General features: G+C 41.8%; 2 protein-coding genes across 2 annotated transcripts in view; one reads left to right on the forward strand and one right to left on the reverse strand.

The window, feature by feature from the left end:
• The first annotated feature begins 1109 nt into the window (after window positions 1–1109).
• IVNS1ABP (influenza virus NS1A binding protein) lies at window positions 1110–12548 on the forward strand. Its single transcript, XM_050900672.1, has 14 exons — window positions 1110–1269; window positions 2622–2748; window positions 3089–3258; window positions 3345–3420; window positions 4196–4369; window positions 4767–4892; window positions 6278–6385; window positions 8522–8648; window positions 9209–9433; window positions 9596–9717; window positions 9901–10027; window positions 10116–10247; window positions 10413–10586; window positions 11090–12548. The coding sequence occupies exons 2-14, from the start codon at window positions 2638–2640 to the stop codon at window positions 11341–11343; spliced, it is 1926 nt and encodes a 641-aa protein (XP_050756629.1). The 5' UTR covers window positions 1110–1269; window positions 2622–2637; the 3' UTR covers window positions 11344–12548.
• A 2144-nt stretch (window positions 12549–14692) lies between these two features.
• The window catches only part of SWT1 (SWT1 RNA endoribonuclease homolog), a 39948-nt gene continuing 34498 nt past the window's right edge, over window positions 14693–20142 (reverse strand). Inside the window, exon 19 of the mRNA XM_050900889.1 lies at window positions 14693–14873. Within this exon, the coding sequence (XP_050756846.1) occupies window positions 14768–14873 (106 nt within the window). The 3' untranslated portion in view covers window positions 14693–14767. The remainder of the gene's footprint in view (window positions 14874–20142) is intronic.

The following is a 20142-nucleotide window of genomic DNA, read 5'->3' on the forward strand; positions in this document are numbered from 1 at the left end:
AGTGACCCCGTGTGTAAGCGCTGGCCAGGCAGTAGGGTCGCGAGGCTCTCTTGCCTACGGCATAGGTGACTTTGAATTTTTGACAAGGAGAAATGAGCTGCACCTATTTTTAGGAAACTGTATTCCCAATGTGGCATTTAATCTGTAGATACAAATATAGTTTTGGAACTGCAGTGGGGAACTCAAGTGGACGAAGTGATTGATGTTTTCCTGAGGTGGCATCAGGGTCATGGAAAGTTCCAGAGTGGGTGTTTGTTCCCTGCTCCCTCCCCACTGCTGCTCCTCCTCCTCTTCTCCCCTCCCCCAAAAAGCCCAGCATAAACAGCCCACCTGCATGCAGAATCCCAGCAAAACTACCCCAATCTGCACTGCCAGGGCAGAGCTTGACCAGAACTTAACAGATTCTGTTTGCAGGGTAGCAAAGAGACTTTTTGTCAAAGAAAGTTATCATTGAAATAGCGATTTCTGACTTCATAATTTTTTTGGAAGTATCGAAGACTGGAGACATGCCCAGTCATTTCAGACATGTCCTTAATCCATCTTCAGTCCATTTTAGGCATTCAGTAGAAGAAGGATATAAGTAGATGAGTACAGGAAAAGCAAAAGGTAGGAGGCATGTGGATTGGTTTCTTTTTTAAAATGTAGTCATTTTTGTTGTGTTACTTAGGCGTTATCTACTTGTGTAAGCAAGCAATAATGATCTAGATATAGGAAGTGCTGAAGGTTAGAGTTGGTAAGGAATTGTCTAAAATGGGATTCAGCTGTTCTAACTCTTTCTCTAAGCACTGATTTGGCCACTTTCTTGTCTCTGTGGGTATAAAAATTGATGTGGATGACCTCTCGTTAGGCATGAGAATGTATTGGCGTCAATACAGAATTTTTCAGGCTGTTTTCCTTTTGTGAAGAAAAACTTGTTTGTTTGGGTCAGGAACTTCTACTTTAAGACACTATTAAAGTTTCATCTGAAATATATGGTAGTGCTATCTATTGTCCTTACTTGATAACTTCTCCTTTATTGCAGATTATGATGCATGATTATCACAGAAGAAATTCATGTCTATAGCTCTTAAGGACTTTATTACATCATCTTCAAGCCTGATAGTTTTGGAATCCGTATTGCAGCTGCAAAGACACATCTGCTTTTGCATTTCAACAAACATCTTCCCTGTCAGAAGATACCAAAACTGAAGTGCTCTGTTTTAACACAGTGATACCATTGGATTATTTTAAGATCTCCCAGTTAAAAATTTACAGTAATATATTTGCTAGGTAAGTTGATACTGTTGGCTGCGTATACAATAGTTAATACTTTTGCTGAAATTCTGCGACTTTAAAACCTTGCTGTCCTTTTTTTAATAAAACACAACAAATGAAAGTATACACAAATGGATAATGATCTTTGTAAGTAAGATTGTTGTTGCCAGTTTAGGGTCAAATGCTTTCAGTAGTAAGTGAATTTAAATGGATTAACACTAGAATTATTTTGTGTGGGGCTTGCTATTTTTATTACTGATTTTTGCTGTCCCCTTTTTCTACTTTGGGGGTTTTCTTGTTTAGTCTGATCTTCAGAATTTTCTTATACTTCAGATGGAAATATAAATTGTTGCTGGTAACGTTAGTAGTATCCCACATATTCTTTCCTTTAAAATTGTTGAGGAAAGTATACTTTTGCGTATGTTAGCATCTCAAACTTACAAATTTGATTGATTTTTTTTTTTTTTTTTTTAATTATTTCAAATTCATTAGGTCACCTCAGGTTCATATTTTAGTATTCTCAATTAGCTTCCTATTTGGAAAGTGGACTTTTCCTAAAAGTGCTTAACTAAAAAAAGAATCAATTAAATGAGCTATAAAATAGCTTCCAAATTCAAAAGTTAGTTTCCTGAAGTCATTTTTCCAGTCTTGGTCCAATTTACCTGAGGTGGTATGTTTGTATATGGGTAAGATCTTCAGGGGAAGTTGTTTCAGCTTCGTGATGACTTAAAATACACAGTCGTTGTTCAGAATATATTTAATTCTGTCTGTTTTGTTGGTGCTAGTGTTCTTTCATGACTTCCAGCTACTCTAAAATATTTAATTAAGTCATTACTCATAAAATGAAACAAAAAACCTATTTCTATACCTATTCTACTTCACTAGTTACTTCAAATTCTCAGTTCTTATTTTTCAGTGTAGCTGGTTTTGGGGTCTGTGCAAAAAATGAAGCTGACCAGTATGACAGATTCATGCAGTGAGCAGAAAATAGTGATGAATCTACCAAATCCGATCTTTATAGAGGGGAATGAAGCTTCTTGTGTAATCCAGTGGTTTCCAACTTGCTCCCACGGAGCTAGCACAGGTTCAGCATGTAGTTTTGGAGTTGGTACCTACTGAAGTGATGTGGATAAGTTAAAAGTTGTGGCCTCAGTCTCTGAAAAATCATTAATCCAGTCCATCCAAAGGATCGTTGTCAACATGTACTCATCAACAGTAGCACTTGTCTAGGCTTTTTTTTGAGCTTGCTTTATTTATTTATTTATTTAAAATTCCTCATGAATGTTTGTTTGCAAACAATGTGTTAATAGTACTTCTGTACTGCAGCAGAATGTTGTATCTGTAAACTTTACACATTCTGTTTTCAGCCAGACCAACACCAAAATGATTCCTAATGGATATTTGATGTTTGAAGATGAAAACTTCATCGAGTCATCTGTTGCCAAACTAAATGCCTTACGTAAAAGTGGTCAGTTCTGCGATGTCCGTCTCCAGGTACCTGTTTTCTGTCCGAATATGATGGTTGAATGTGGTGGGTTTTTGTTACGCTACGTAATGCTATGTGCCTCGTTGATTGTGAGGCATGAGATTTTAGAATCTGATTTTTCTGAAAAATGCGTACTTAAAAAAAAAAAAAAACCCAAACCAGATATACTTTGAGAGAAGCGACGCTAACATTTTTTTCAGCTGACTTAAATTGGAGACTGTATTGATTTGAAAAATTGATTTGAACTGTGACATTCACTTGGGTAGACCTTTATACTACTATAATACAAACATACTTTAAAAAAAGTCTTACCAGCACGTGGGTTTCTTATTTGTGTTTTAAATAAAGGTATGTGGACATGAGATGTTGGCGCACCGAGCCGTGCTAGCTTGCTGCAGTCCCTACCTGTTTGAAATCTTCAATAGTGATAGTGATTCTCATGGAATTTCCCATGTTAAATTTGATGATCTCAATCCAGAAGCTGTTGAAGTTCTGTTGAATTATGCCTATACTGCTCAGTAAGTAGTTTTCACAGAAACCGGAGAGAGTAGACTTTTTAATTTAAAAAATGAAAATAATAAAGATGAATTTCTTTCTTTAACAGGTTAAAAGCCGATAAAGAACTGGTGAAAGATGTATACTCTGCAGCAAAGAAGTTGAAGATGGAGAGAGTGAAGCAGGTACAGTTCTCACCTCTTTTGGAAGTCCATTCTGCTTTCTCAGGCTGACAGCATTATGCTTTTTGGTGTTAATGAGACAAAAAATGATGATTCTGTGGAAAAAGTGCTCAGCAGATGAGCTTCTTTAGATGTTCATTAGCATTGTATTGATTTGAGTGACATCGGTATGCATTGCTTCCACTTGTGTTATCTTTGTGCTGAAGGGTTCTCTGAAGTTAAGTTTTGTATTTTTGCACCCGTGTAAGCAAAACGGCTTCTGAATCACAGCTGGTTACTTACCTTCAGGTTCGTGGAAGAGTGGCGTGCTTCGTTGCGTTGCGGGGCACAATTAAACCTGTGAATCTGTGGCAGTGAAATGTGAAAAAAGAATAATCCACACACTCCTGAACATAAGTTTGGTAGAGCTTGACTTTAGAAATACTTAGTCTTGCCGCAAATGGGGATACCTTTGACAAGGGGATTGGGTTTCTTACCTTCATTTGACTGCAGATAAGCAGTTTTGAACAGGTGTTCAATAGAAAAGCATGGGGTCAATGTATATATGAGTAGCTTTCAAATGTGTATGACTTTTAGTATGTGTATATTCCTATGGAAGGCAACAGCTTCGTTGAACAAACAGTTTCGTTTACAGCTTCTAGCACGGGGAGGGGATGACAACGGACAGTCACTATTCTGCAGTTAGAAAACAGCTGTTGCTGTATGTTGGGATGGATAATTTAAACATATAAAAATCCTGTCTACTTGTAAACTAAGATGTAGCCTTTTTTCTTAAAAGGTTTGTGGTGACTATTTGCTCTCCAAGATGGATGTTCAGAGCTGCATCTCTTACCGAAACTTTGCAAGTTGTATGGGAGACTTGCGTTTGTTGAACAAGATCGATGGCTACATTCAGGAACATCTTTTACAGATTTCAGAACAGGAGGAATTTCTTAAACTTCCACGGTTAAAGGTTAGCTTAAGTTTGTAGACTGCCTTCTGGTACGTGATTTCCAAAAAGCAACCCAAGGAGCAACTATTATGGCTTCCTTTTCAGGAGCAGGAAAACTTGGTGTACTGAATTCTATCAACAGTGTGAAATTTCTGGATCTGTATAATATTTATACTACTGTGAACCTTAACTGTAGAGAATACATACTGTCATCCTTTCTAAGCATAAAAGATAACTGCAGTTGTACTTAAATGTGCTTCCTAGCTTCAGTGGCACAGGCTGAAAGTTACTCGTAGGTAGTGTTTTCTAGCTCTGTGGTAAAGTGAGAGTAATGCTCACTACGTACAGTACAGTATGCTACAAATACAAGGGTAATAATACCTATAGAGTAAATCATCCTTTTCTCTTCTAATTCAAGCTTGAAGTAATGCTGGAAGACAATGTTGGCCTACCCAGCAATGGCAAATTGTACACAAAGGTAATCAACTGGGTACAGCGCAGCATCTGGGAGAATGGAGACAGCCTGGAAGATCTAATGGAAGAGGTTAGTCTTTAAGAAAATGGGATTAAACTTTTTTTTTTCTTTTTTAAAGTCAATATGAAGGATGATCCCTTTTTCTTTTCATTTTTTTAATTTTTTTTCCCTTTTTTAACTATGACCCTAAAGAATTTAAATTTTACTGTAGGTACCCCTAAGCTGAGAAACTGGGGGGGTGTTCAGGTGAGCTGAATGAACTGTTCAGTCTGGTCTTCCGCTTTCCTTTTTTGCTCACTACGTGCTGTATAGTAACCTCAAAGTGGCGTGTATCTTGCTTTAGAATTGGGGAGGTGGTACTGAAACTTGCCGTAGATTCTTAATGTTTTCCTTTGCAGGTTTTGCTTGTAAATGCGAAGTAGGTAAAAGCTTCTAATGGTTGTTCCTCCCCGTTGATTTATCTCCCCATAGGTTTATTAACAAAACTAGGATACCAAGGCTGAAGAACCAAGAAGAAACCTCAAGTGTATTGACACGTACAGAAGCAGCAGTCCTGCCCCAGTTCTCCTAAGAAAATCCGCTGTGGGCAGAGAACGATGATGATGATTTAATGGTGTTTACTTACTCCTTTACAGGATACATTATTTTGAAAGTTGTGTGTTATTAAATGGCTTTACTCATGAATAGTAATACTAGATGTAGCCTGGGCAGTGCTTAATGGAAAAAGTAGTGGGGAGTCTAAATTTTTAATTGGCTAGAGAAAATGGACTTTACAGAAACCCATGAAACATCAAAATTTTCCAAGTTTGTTATTACAAGCACAATAGATCTTCGGAAACACTTGTATAGGCAAAAGTACATGTTGATACTGTCGTATATTCTCAAGTGTATATTTCCTCTTGGAAAAACTCATTTTTAAAAGCTTTGATCATGTTGAAATTCAGATGCATTTCATTGAAACAGTTGCATCTGATGTTTAGTTGTGGACAACAGTTTCCTCCAGAACTTAGATTTGTGTTGTCTTCCCTCATTCCCATACCTTTCTTTTAGAGTCCACTGTTGGCTTCTCTTAACTTTTTCTGATCGAGATAAATATGTGTACTTTTCAAAGCAGAAAACTTGTTTGCGGGGATAACGAAAATGCTTGCATGAGATTTGTGAATTTGTGTAATTCTGCAAATTAATGTGCCTTTTGCTTGTCTAATGTTTCTGTGCTGGAAAAACAGTAGAAGTCCTTGGAAAACGAAGATTTCTCTCAAGCTGAGAAAGTAAGGAACCTTCATCCCATGTTTGAAGATTGCCACCATGACATCTGCTTCCTTTTAGTTTTGTCATTCTGCTAGATTGAGATGAGATGACGAGAAGTATGCTGGCGACTGCCTTTTGTAATCTGCCTGTAGCTAAGTAGCAATGGAGACAGTAGCCACATGGGTATTCTGTTGTTGTTTTTGCAGGTTCAAACGCTGTACTACTCAGCTGATCACAAGCTGCTTGATGGAAATCTGCTAGATGGACAGGCTGAGGTGTATGGCAGTGATGATGACCACATTCAGTTTGTGCAGGTACAAATTGCAGACAGTCTCAGGTAACCCCAGACAGACTGGAGCAGTTTACAGCACACCTGAAGTCTTGTGTACTGTTAGCAGAGAAGGCAGCAGTAGCTTTCATGGAGAAAGGCGTGACGAGAAAGTCTTTCTCGAAACTGCTGGAGGCGACGATTGAGTCTCCGCTTCTGGTTCTTCGGCAGACTTGCCTCTAAGCCTTTGCAAAACGGAGTGCTTTAGGTTTGACTTCAAAATAAATCTTAGGCTGTTAGAAGAAAGAAGAGGTAGGAAAGCAGTCAGCTGTGGCAAGTCAGCTGTGGCTTTGTAGAGGTATTCAAGAGACTGTAAAGAATCACGGACTGCTTGGCTTGCAGTGGAGAATGCATCTGCTAAATTTTGGCACAGAAAAAGATTCCAGACGTAAGTTCTAATGCTTCAGCTGCCAGCATCCGTTTCTTTTGTTCAGCTGCCCTGGTAATGTGCAAGAGAGATTTTAAAAAGCAGTAGTAGATAATTCTGATCTAGAGATAGCCGATGCTTTGACTGTGTACAAATCAGTCTTGTGCTTTTTGGGATTTATTTTTTTTTTTTTTTTAGCTCTAGCCAGATGTAATCATTCCCAGCTCCTGGAAAAACACACGGCTTAACACAATGGAGGCTGTTTAAGAAACAAAGAATAAAAAAGGGCTAATAGATGTAAATTATCAATTGCTTCATACAAATTAAGGTTGTTTAAATTCACCGAGTTAGAAGCAACTATATTGTAGTATTTTAACTTGTAACAGTGGAATGTGCTGATACAAAAGTATACTTCTTGAAATTTTTAACAAATGTTTATGTAAAACACTCTCCATCCCAGAACATGGATTTTAGAAGGGAAAAGAGAGGAAAATGAAAAGCCAGCTAATTTTCCAGTTTCTTAATTGCTTTTAGTAAGCCTTCACAGACTTCACCACCTTTGGATACTATGCCTTGTAAGACTTAGAAGCTGAGAGGTGAACGTTCAAAAAGTTTGTTTTCAGAAATAAGGCCAAGAGTTCTCAACTTTTTCTTTTTTTAAATCCTTTCTGATAATAAGAATTGCCAACTTTAGACATTCTAAACAGTTGAGAGAACTAACACCAGAAAACCCACAGATGACAGTCCTGAAAAAATTGTAACTTTTACATTTTTGAATTACAAAAGTTTGTAACTTCTGTAACTGTCGAGTCAATTGAAGGATAAGAGAATAAGCTGTTAATTGGATGAAGATGCAGAAATAACAAAACCGCTATCCACAAATGAATTGATTTTCATGGTGAGCTGAGTATAGCAATGAAACTCTCCTGTGTAAGGTTATCTATGAGTTAGATGATGTATTTCAGAAGTCTTACGACAGTTTCCATAGAGATCAGGCTCCAGGGAACTGTGCAAGCATCGCAAACTGGGTACTGCGGTCATAAACTTTGCTGCTGAACAGAATAGACGGAATGTTAACTTTTTTTGTGTTTGGTTCAGAAAAAGCCTGAACAACCCAGCCAACTGTGCAGTGTAATCTGAAATGTGAAATTTGGGGGTTTTTCTTAATTGAGCAAAATAATGTAAGCTACAGTATAAATTTAATTGAAGAAGAAAGCAGAAATCTCCTGTTAGTGGGAAGTATCAAGGGAGTAAAATCCAAGAAACAGCTAATCTGAGCACAGAGAGGAACTGAGGCGAAATTAATTTGTCTGCAGGGAATGAAGAGAATAGTTAATTCACTTCCAAATAGCATTATATAATTAAGTTCCAGAAGCAGAGCTTGCGAGTGAGGCTTCTAGTTTGTAGATCGGTTCTCTCCAAATGGATGTAGGTTTTTCCTTACATTTGAAAATCCTGCTAGTAACGCATACTCTCTTCTAGGAATTGGAAATGTTTTCTAGTCAGACACCAGCAGTATAAAGCTGCAGTATCAGGATGCAGTGAGTACCCAGATAAGACGTAGGGTGGTTTTTGGCTGCTCTTGCGGAGTAGGCCAGATGTTCTGTTGAAAATTTAGGTGTGCTATAAATGATGCTCTGCGGAGGTGGTAGACGAAGTGTTCTCTTGAATAGTTATGTATTAGCTCAGAGAAGCAAAGGTAGAAGGAGGTGTAGTCTCTGGCTAGGTTTCTGTAGCTGCCTTTTGATTTTGCAGAAGAAGCCACCACGTGAGAATGATCACAAGCAGATTAGTAGCAGCTCCTCTGGAAGTCTTTCTCCAAATGCTGCTGTTCAGAGTCCTAAACACGAGTGGAAAATCATTGCTTCAGAGAAAACTTCAAGTGAGTAACTGGGGCAGGGTTTGTCTAAAAGATACGTCTGGTATTGTGTACCTACCACCTCCCGCTCCCTGGGGATTTCCTTCAACATCCGTAAGGAATGCAGAAGTGCTTTTTCTTACTGATGATGCAAGTCAAGTAATTGGCCCAGTAGTTTGTGGGACGTTTCTAACATAACTGGGACCAAACTGGGATCACTTACATCTGGATTCCTTATCGACAGGGCCATCCCAAATCCCATGGTGTGTACAATTTACCCAGAAGGTCCTAAGGAGATAGGCAGTCTCTAATTAATTAACAGAGCTATTTGCTGTGTGGGTGCGCAAGGACACTTTCTCCTAGCACATCATTAGATGGCTGTCTTGCGTCCTTTGAGCACTATATTAATAATCTAAAACTTGTATTTTTCAGTAACTAGGCTAACAGTTGGAACCTGTAACCAGAAAAAATAAAGTTTTCACACTTAGAAGGGGAGAAGCATAATGAGGAGACCCTAGTCGGTATTCACTTAGTCACCTAAAACTGTATTACATTGGCGGTCTCTCCTTTTCTCCTGACGACAGGTAACACCTACCTGTGTCTTGCTGTTCTGGATGGTGTGCTGTGCGTGATATTCCTGCACGGCCGTAACAGCCCTCAGAGCTCCCCCACGAGCACGCCACGACTGCTGAAGAGTCTGAGTTTTGAGCTTCAACCAAATGATCTCATCGAGAAGCCCATGTCTCCAATGCAGTATGCTCGGTCTGGACTAGGCACGGCTGAACTTAACGGCAAGCTAATCGCTGCAGGTAAAAGAAATAGTAACAGTTCTTTCAACAACTCGCTCAGTTTGGGGGCGAGGGGGTGGACAGTGGCTTCTTAACTCTGTACGCTGTATTAGAGTCAGCGTTCTTCAACGTCAAAGCAGTTGGGCTTTGGAAACGTGGTATCATCTGACCTCTTGCTTTTAGGTGGATATAACCGAGAGGAGTGTTTGCGCACAGTGGAATGCTACGATCCGCAAAAGGACACTTGGACTTTCATTGCACCGATGAGAACACCAAGAGCTCGGTTCCAGATGGCAGTTTTAATGGTGTGTGGTGGGTGGAGATCAGATGAAATGGGACCTTATGTAAATGTAGGTGGGACAAATAGGGCAAACTGTACAACATGGTAACAGAAGTTGCTTAACTCTCCTTACACCGTTAGTACAGTGCTAATGGTTTGAATTGTTGTGTACTTGGATGCGAAGCAGATGTTTGTTTCTTCCATTTAGGGGCAGCTATATGTTGTGGGTGGGTCAAACGGTCACTCAGATGACTTGAGCTGTGGAGAAATGTATGAGCCAGAAATAGATGACTGGACTCCTGTTCCGGAACTGAGAACCAATCGCTGCAATGCAGGTAACACATCTGCAGTTGATGGACTGTTGGGTTTTTTTTAAATTTATTCATTTATTAGCTTACTTATTATCCTTTCCTATATGAATAGGAGTATGTGCCCTGAATGGAAAACTGTACATTGTTGGTGGTTCAGATCCTTATGGCCAGAAGGGACTTAAGAACTGTGATGTGTTTGATCCCGTAACAAAATCTTGGACAAGCTGTGCTCCCCTTAATATCCGTAAGTTTGTTGTGTGGTTTGGGAGGGAGGGGGGAAAAGGGCGATTGCAAAACTGCAGGTTTAAAACCAAACCAAACAAAAAAACTGTTTCAGTTTCAGCTGCTGTGGCATACTGTTAGCGCATGACTTCTGTGCTGGGCTCTGACTCCTGGTGTTTGATTGCAGGGAGACATCAGTCTGCAGTGTGTGAGCTGGGTGGATTTCTATACATAATTGGAGGAGCGGAATCGTGGAACTGCCTGAATAGCGTGGAGCGTTACAATCCGGAGAACAACACTTGGACCCTGATTGCACCCATGAACGTGGCTCGACGAGGAGCTGGAGTGGCTGTTCATGACGGTAGGCCTCCGCAGGCGTAAGCAACCTCTTGTGCTCGATGCTTTTTTTTTTTTTTTTTTTTTTTTCATGTTAAGCTACGATGCAAGTAGAATACAAAGCTGTGTTCCTTCTCAGGGAGGAAACAATACAGTAAGAACCTGGCTGTGCCTCCAATTTTAATTAAAAACTGTAACCAGAAAAACAAAACACCCTCTCGTTTTTGTTTTGGGACATCTGCCCCCACCTCTTTCTTTTCAGAACATCACCATGCAGCTTCTAGAACTGCATCTGTTTGAATTGGGACTTTGCACTTACTCTGGAATAACTTCCAGGCAGCTCTAATGATCGAGAGACCCAGAGCAGGTCAATACTGTAACTTCAGACCTTGAATAAGGCAGAGGTTTCTGCGAGAAAACCTGAAGTTCCTTCCTTCTGGCTTAGTTTGTCTCCGCGGAAGGGGGGCTGTGTTTGGCAACGCAGCTGGTGCTTAGCACTGAAGCATTTGCTTTGTTTCCTTTTGATAGGAAAACTCTTTGTTGGCGGCGGCTTTGATGGCTCTCACGCGGTGAGCTGCGTGGAGATGTACGACCCTGCTAAGAACGAGTGGAAGATGATGGGAAGCATGACTACTCCGAGGAGCAACGCCGGGATCACGACGGTGGCAAACACTATTTATGCAGTTGGGGGATTTGATGGCAATGAATTCTTGAACACAGTTGAAGTCTACAATCCGGAGTCAAACGAATGGAGCCCCTACACAAAAATTTACAAGTTTTAAGCGAATTAAATTCCCTTTTCAAACTAACAGGCTTAGTGATGTAATTGTGTTTTAGTAGAGGTACACATGTGAATAGGGTTGGGGAGGGCATAGATGTTGCCAACAGCAACACAGAGCTTTTGCATATTGCATATTAATGTGCTGTACATATTTGTTTTGGAAAGAATATCGAGATGAAGGGTTTTTTGTGTATTTTAGAACTTTGTTTTAGGGCTTTTTTTTTTTTAAGATTTTGAAGATAGTGCAAGAGAAACTAGACTGGGCATATCATTTCAGGAGCTTCCCCCAGCGTTTGGTTTGTCACTTTGCACATTAAACGACTTCTCCTGTAGGATGTGTTCTCGGGGCAGGAAGTGTAAGGTTTGTGGGGGATAGTTTGTTTGGTTTTTTTTTTTCATCAGGCCTTGTTTTCCTTCAGTAACTGGAACAATCTGTAACAAGAAGCCTTATTTAAATAGATATAATGGCTATTTTTTTTATTAAAAAAAGCTGACATGCCTGCCAATACCTTATCTTTTATGATTGCCTTTTTATAACAGTTTTTATATACTCAGCAGAGTATTTTATCTGTTGAAATGAAAATGGCAGATAAATGGTTCTTGAAGCAAAGAGACAACCTTGGAGTTCATAGAGACTGAGTGGGCCAGGCGATTTACCACTGCAGGTGAGCTTCTGAGCTTTTGCCTCTGCTACGATATCGTAACTTAGTACGCAACACCTTCGTTAGAGCTGAATGGAGTTTCTGAACATAACATAGCTGTGACTTTCTAGGATGGGAGAACTGTTTTGGCTCCAGCTGTTTGGACAAGAATGCAGAGGGTGCTTTCTGTACAGCAGTTTTGTTACTATGGGTGAGCTAACCTTTGTAAAACAAAAACTTCAGTGTGGGGGGTTTCTCATGGTTTTTAAACTCTTGCCAGTTGGCACTGAAACTGTATTCATCTGATTAGTAACTGTCTTAAGTTCATTTTTCTAATATTACAAGCTGAAAGTGTGATAGAACACAAATAACTCGATTTCATATGTGCTCATAGTACTATGTTTTAGTTCACTTTCTCTATTCATATGGATAAAACATTGGTTAGGATGACTTGGTGTCTAATGTGTAGTGCTGCACATCTAACTCCTGGTGCCAAAACTAGCACTGACTGCTTGCTGCTGCTGCAAACACATTAAAGGTACCTTTGGGAAATCCTTGCACCACAGGACTGCTGTGCTGTGTCTTTGTGTCCTTTTCTTTAACAAGACAGTTTACAAACAGAAGTTTGTGATATTGAACTAGATGCTTCAAATCTATGTAGCTACAAGACAAACGAGGTAGGATGTTTAACTGAACCCCTCCTTGAGTAGAAACAGAGAGGGGCTGAAGCGTGACGTACACCTCCTGCCTGCCATTTGTGAGTTACCCTCCAGAAGTAGGCGTAAAGGTCTCGGAGCACGCAGCCAGCACCTGGCTCCTAGAGCTCAACCGCCGTTGTCTCAGGGAGATTTTCCTACTTACAGGCTGCTCTCAGGATCTGTTTACTGAAAGCTCTGTGCAAATTGAAGTGTGGTGCTCCAGAGGTGAGATGAGAAAGGGGCAAAGTGAAACTTGAAGAAAATATAAGTGTGTAACACCATGGTGAAAAGAAACACCCAACACCATTGTAAGGAACTTGATCTGCTCATTCAGCTGTGGTCCTCAGCATTAGTCAAGTAGTTTTAGGAAACTAAGCCGCTGGTGATGGCACTAATTTCAGTTACCATCACATTCTTAGTTTACTACAGCTGTCTGATCCCAGCACTAGTAACAGGACCTCTGCTACAGGTTGTTTCACATAACGCAAGGCAGCCCTGCTGGAGTGGGGCATGAGCAGACTCCTACATCTCTACACCGGAGTAGGACAACACCAGACCCAAGAACTTGCTGATTATTGCAAGCTGTAAAGCTGGGTGCATGTGAACAGGGAGAGTCAGGATGAGAGGCAGTAACAAAGTAGTTGTCTTAATCTGTCTCAGCCCTCTTCCCCAGAGGTGTATCAAAAGTAGATGTGAGCTAAAACAGGGACACGGTGTGCTCGAGTCCAGGAGCTGGATCAACTTATGATACAAATTGCCAACATAAGCTTATTTGAGCATAAGGTACTTACCCCACAACTGTGGGATACCAACTGAACAGAAGTAGCCCTTAAAATGAGTGTTGCTCCGACAGTAACTCTACCAAGCCAATACTTCCGACTTTGAAGTGTCTGGGGGCAAGAGCTGCATTAAACTCGCATCCACAGTAATTGGGCCAAGTGAAAAACAGAGCTATTGAAAGAAAGGGCCGTGCAAGAATTAACTGCTGTTTACTGTAACGATAAATTACATTTTTACAATAAAGATTTTACAAAGACATTCAAAAGTTAATATCAAAATAAACACTTTAGAACTGTGCCAGTCATCTCGTCTCTGTACAAATACATACATGGAAGAGGTAGCTTTAAAGGCCACAGCAGCACTGGAAATGGCTTTTAGAAAGTTTCATGGACTTGAAGCGGTTTTGGAAAGCAACAAACAAACGGTACGTTGGAACAGAGCTGTCGCCTGGAAAGCAGAGATGAGACGAGTCATGGAGTATAACCCCAGAGGGAAAAGCCGCTCCTGCCTTTACGAGAGAAGGCGGCAAAAGAGAAGGATGAGGAGTTTTCCCAGAGCGCTGCTAGCAGGTTTCTGCTGCGTGAAGATTAAGCAGGTACTGGAACAGAGGGAAAACATCCCTTCCCTCTGGAAAGAGGTCCAGGACAAACACCTGCGTGAGGCCGGGTTTTTTGTTTTGTTCTTAAAAAAAATGAGCATCAAGCCATTTCTTTCCCCATTCTATATCCTCGCTTAAGCTTTACGTAGTTGACTACACAGGATACCTACATTGTGCCTGCGTTTTAGTCCTTCATGTCCGTAGGGGTAGCAAGCGTCACAGGTACCTGGCTTCGTATTCAGCTGCTTTCCCTTCAGTCCTTTCAGACCCCCAGCTGCCAAAATACATTCTTTTTTCTCACTCGTCACTTCTCAAGTAACAGCAAAACACAACACCTTACGGGGATTTTCCTGTACAACCGTTACCAGACCTTAGAGCCCCTAACGCAAACGACAGGAACTTAGAATGCCAGCCCAGCACATCTGCGGTACATCAAACCAGCTGCATGGCTCCAGAGACCCTCACTCGAGACAGAAAATTCTAGCAGCTTGTGATTCTTAGCAGAAATTCTGATGTTTAATGTACGTATGTAACTAGTCGGGTTTTTTCCCTTCAACTCAAATATAAAACAGCACCATCGAGAAAAAAGGCGGCAGATTTTTTTGGCTCCTCCAGTATCTCCCTCACACCCCCCAGAGGAGTCGGACTTCGCCTGGACGAGGAAAACGCGGGGGGCGAGCCCCGCAGCTCCAAACCTTGACGCCAGTGTCACAGCCAGCCCCGGTTCTTGGCTTCCGTGTGAACCGATGCGTGACACTGCTTCATAGTGTGTTCCAGCTGGGCCAGCTGGCAACATCCGACTTCTAACCTTTCCCTAGGGAAGAGAAGATAGATACAAAGGTTATCAGGACACAATGGACCCATTTTATAGACAGGAACGGTTCGGTATATTCCTTTAAAACATTCAAAGGGATTCTAATACCATGCTTTAACTCTGTCAAAAGCAGAGAATACTCAGTACCTCTGGAAATCCAGGTGTATTTTTATCTTTAGAGCAAAAGGTGAGGTTTATTACAGAGCTGGCTAATCATTACGTGTTCCCAGCTGCATCCTGCAATGAAATCTTTAAAAAGGAACAATCTAAGAGGCACGCAGCGGGCATTAGTTCAGTCTTCTCAACCCAAAACCGAGCCTTCCAATATAAAACATTACTGGTTTTTACTGAATGCGTTTAAGCTGCAAGTCAACTATACATTTCGTACAGGTTTGTGTGTTGCAGGTAGAAACAAGTTTAACCACAGTTACAGCACGGTCAGAGACTGATTTTAGGCTGCTGGGATAATCTGACTTCAGTCTTTTCTGGGAGCAGCTAGTCCTGTTCCTCTCGCACTTGCCTGACATCTGTAATTTTTCTGATAATCTGTGGAGCGTCACCAACCAGAGACAACGTTTTACAATCTTACGCTCGCACAAGTTAAATATTGTTTAAATTAGCCAGTCCTAAAGGGACTGATGGTCACACATTCAATATGGGACACCTGCACTGAGAAAAAAGTACTATAAGAAACATTTTTTTGGAAACAAAAAACCCCCCCAAGCATGGATGTACAGTAACCACAGCAATTCCTGTTTTGGAACATACGGCAGGGCTGGCAAACGGTGCTGAATGTTTAAATAGCAGCCGCTCTAGTTCAACACATGAGAAACCTTTCCAATTTCAATGTTCTTCTGAAAGAAAGCGAAACAAAGCCTCCGTCCCTCAGAGTGCTTTAATAAATGGTGGCAAAATGACCAGATCCAGGATGTCGTCTCCCCATGTCTAGTTTCATAAAAATCACGTGCAGACACCGAGCCACTGCAGGTCTGCTGCATTTTGATTTGCTCACGCAGTCTGACCAGTCTTCCCTGCGCAGTTTGCCTTTGTCCCAGCTGTAAAATTGCCAAAATACCCGCTCCTGTTTTTCTATTTGAACTTGCAATTTGATGGTGAAATCGGTTAAATGGTAAACAGCAAGAAAAAAAACCCCCAAATCCTCATTTCTATACTTAAGCTTGAGTATTTTGCAAACATACTTGCTCTTGCACTTGGGGGGGGCGGGAAATCAACCAGAGACAGGGCAGCTGAATTCTAAGAGTTTAAAAAATGACCTCATGCATACGTCAAAATTGTTATTTTAAACAATTAGCACAAGTTTTGATGTTCTTGCTTGTACGAGCACGACGTGCAAGAGATGCAAAAAAATCTCCCCTGGGGCAAAGGAGCACCCGCTCTGCCCTAGTACAGCGTATCCCGCCTGCGTACTCACACCCTCACGACAGCCCCTCGGCACACGAGGTACTGACGGAATAGCAACCGCTCTGCACGGTACCCGCTGGGTGACTTCTGCAGGCTCTTCTCTAGTATTTGCAACCAAACGTAACCTCTGAGGAGCAGCAGCTACTAGGAATTATTTGTTGCCTTCCTACTAGGGAAGTGGCTACAGAGCTTGAAACCAGTTGTCCTGACTCAAAATCCAATTTAATACAATTTTGAACTAAAAAGGGATATGGCAGAGGACAAACTATGCAGTTGTGATGTGTATAATCAAAAAGGCAATTTCCACAAAATCCAAGAAGTAGCAGTGACGTTTGCTCTAAAGCTGCTAAAAGCAAGGATTTTATATGAACACCCTAAAACAGCCAACCCACCGCTCGGCAAACAGGCAAAGCTCCTTTTTGCTTTTTGCTTTTCATTGTATTATGTAAAGGTAGTTTTAAAAAATAATCAGCATTGCAAGGTTACTTATATCAGCTTTCTTGACAGACTGGGGATTTTGGAAGGTTCAATTCAAACCGTCTTTCAGATGTTTACATATGATGTATTTACACACAAAGTAAATCTCTTGACTACACAGATTTGAGACTTTTGTTTCAAAAGAGGAATCTAAACCCGATTAGAGAGAAAACATTCTGGAGCTTTGCTTTTCCAAAAGATACCTTCTCCAAAGACCATTTAAAAGGTACTCCTCAAAAAAAGAGAAAAGCAGCGAGGTTAAGTTACACAAGTGCAGCCTGCGGGCTACCAGACCAGACTCTGAAGTAATTTTTTTTTTACTATGCTGAGCACAAATTTACACACATTATTTTCTTTATACCCGTATCGATGCAGGTCTGTATCCAACAGCTAGATTGGTTAGTTTGTTGGGTTTTTTTTTTCCCCCACTTGATCATCTTCTTGTAATATATATACACATATATTTCTTTTTAATACAATTCAAACTATGGGATGCTTTTACAAGGATACACACCACACCCTCCCAGTATTTTTTGCTCTCACAGGTAAGAGAAGCTCGGCAGATCAGCCCGACAGAGCAGGAGATGAATTCTACCACAAAGAGCAGTCTAAATGTATAGCATTTCTCCGGCAATAACCTATAGCACTGGCACAGCTACGCTGACGAAAGAACATCCATCCTCCTGATGAACAAGCGCCATTCATCAGCTACAAACTGCGCCTCGACTCAGTTTCGACACTGGCGAGTTAGGCACTATGGGGCAGCCAGTAGTAAGCACACAGTGTACTTACTCGGGCTATCAGTCAAGTCTGTGTACGGAACGAGAGCGAACATCGGGACACCTCAGCAGTACAAGCTGTAAACCCTCCGCAGCAGTGAGTGCCCTGACAGTTTTCAAGAAGAGTTCTTAAAAACTAGCGCAGAAAAATATCTCAGCTGAGACACAAATATTTCATTAGCCTTATCTCAATTAAAATTTTCCCTACATCATTCTAGTGGCCACTGAGTAACGGTTAAAATGGTAACTAGTATGATGCTACACGCACACTTTTATACCCAAGAACAGTGCAACAGGTTAATTCAAATGTAGTTACTACAGTAACTAGAAATAACGTTAAACAGGTCAAGAGAGCTGCTTTCTGCGCCCTGAAAAAGCCAGTGGTGCGTACCGGCTTGTGGCTAACTTCCACCGAAATGTGTGACGCTGGTGTGGGACACCCAGGGGTGCCAGGCTGGCAGAAAGGGACACGTACAGGGCACTGAAAAGGACCGTCGTGAAACAGGAAAGGGGATAAGGTTTGCAAATGATGCCGTTAGTACTCCCCGAGGGTGTCCGCCGGGCAGTCCTGTGCTTCATCACCACAGACTGTGTATCGGAACAATAAACCACACCGTTACTCTGACCACACCACACCCCAGATCTGGCCCCACGGTCGGTAGGACGGGGGAGGCACAGGGTGCTCTCCCTGGCGAGCAGGGGAACGCCTGGCCGCAGGGATAGAGCACGCTGGTACCGCTGCTGTCGGCGCCCGTTCCAGACCCGAGGCGTCGGCACCTTCCCAATCCCTGCCTAACGCAGCCACCTCCACCTCCTTTGCTAGTTCACCGTAAGGTAGATGCACCAGGTGGAACAGCAAAAAAAGAGCAGTGTGAAAGTCATGCATAGCTTTCAAGCGATCTACTTCGATGCCCAGGCCTCCAAACAATGTATTTTCTTAGTTCAGACAAGATCACAGGCTTGCAAAACAAAGCTTGACTAATTCTTTCTACCACTTACCCTTTCCATCAAATTGTCATTTATTAAGTGATACAAACTGCTCACTGCTGAACAGTGACAATTCAAAAGCCTCAGAAACTACCAAACGGGTAACTTTAAGTCTTCACATTAGCTGCTTGCCATAAGAACTACAGTGACCTCTCTGAAACTCTTCTTCCAATCCAGCAACCCTACTGCCCGCCGTGCGCACCTGAATGGGAAGGGAGGGAGGAAGAAACAAGGGCTTTAACTAAACCGCCCTTAATCTACCTAATTCTTCTGCTGAAGCAGCTCAGGACTGTGGTGTGTTCCCACTATTCAGAAGTGTCCTGGTTTCAGCTGGGACAGAGTTAGTTTTCTTCTTAGTAGCTGGTACAGTTTTGGATTTAGTGTGAGAATGATGTTGATAACACGCTGATGGTTTAGTTGTTGCTAAGTAGCGCTTATCTTAAGCCAAGGACTTTTCAGTTTCCCATGCTCTGCCAGCAAGCAGGGGTGCAAGGAGCTGGGAGGGAGCACGGCCGGGGCAGCTGACCCCAACTAGCCAAAGGGGTATTCCATACCATGGAATGTCATGCCCAGTATATAAACTGGGGGGAGTTGGCCAGGAGGGGCGGATCGCTGCTGGGGCATTGGTCAGCGGGTGGTGAGCAATTGCATTGTGCATCACTGGCTTTTTTTCCTCCCCCCCCCCCCGCTTCTTTTTTCTTATATTCCTTTTCACTACTATTATTATTATTATATTTCATCATTATTATTGTTAGTATTATATTTTACTTTAGTTATTAAACCATTCTTATCTCAACCCACGAGTTCTACCTTTTTTCCCCGATTCTCCTCCCCACCCACTCGGAGCTGGGGCAGGGGGCAGTGAGGGAGCGGCGGCATGGTGCTTGGCTGCTGGCTGGGGTTAAACCACGACAAGGCGGCAAAAAACGACATTCCAATTAAGAAAGATTCACCAGGCTAGGATTTCCATAAACGCGCTTTATCAGGCCTGAGGAGTCTGTACGGAGGAAGAAATTAGCGGCCAGGCCTGCCCTTTGCTACCTTTGTACAACCCCGTCTCCTCCCTCGCAGGCTCCTGCCTTGCCCCCTAACAGCGATGCTAACTGTGACAGATCTGACTCCGTGCAGTGGGCATTTTTTGTCTTGTTACGGGGCTTTGCTCTCACCACATCTCCAGTCCCTATCAATATAAGGACAGGGGACATGTGGAAGCAACGGCGGGGGGGGGTAACCCCACCAAAAAAGGAGAGGTCTGAGGTCAACACTACTCAGATCTGTGAGAGGAAGACTGGAAGCTACCAGGCAACTAGCAGGCAAGTTCAGAAAAAAATAAATAAAAAAAAAGTAATGTAAGAGTTTCTGATGGAAAAAACTTATTTTGTGAATTTGTTGAAGGCACAAAAAAATAGTTACAGTGGATCTCTGGGGCAGGGGCAGTCTTTTTGTTCCATTTATATGCTAAAGATCTGGACCCTAGTCCTTGGCTGGCATCTTCTAAACGCTACTGTGATACCAAAGCCTATGGTACCACTTAGGGACATGAAAGCAGGGAGAATTGTGCATGTCGCTTTGGCTATTTAGCTCCAAGGAGTCCTTTTCCTTCT

The sequence above is a fragment of the Gymnogyps californianus genome, chromosome 8 (assembly GCF_018139145.2).
Source record: "Gymnogyps californianus isolate 813 chromosome 8, ASM1813914v2, whole genome shotgun sequence".
In the NCBI taxonomy this organism is placed as follows: Eukaryota; Metazoa; Chordata; class Aves; order Accipitriformes; family Cathartidae; genus Gymnogyps; species Gymnogyps californianus.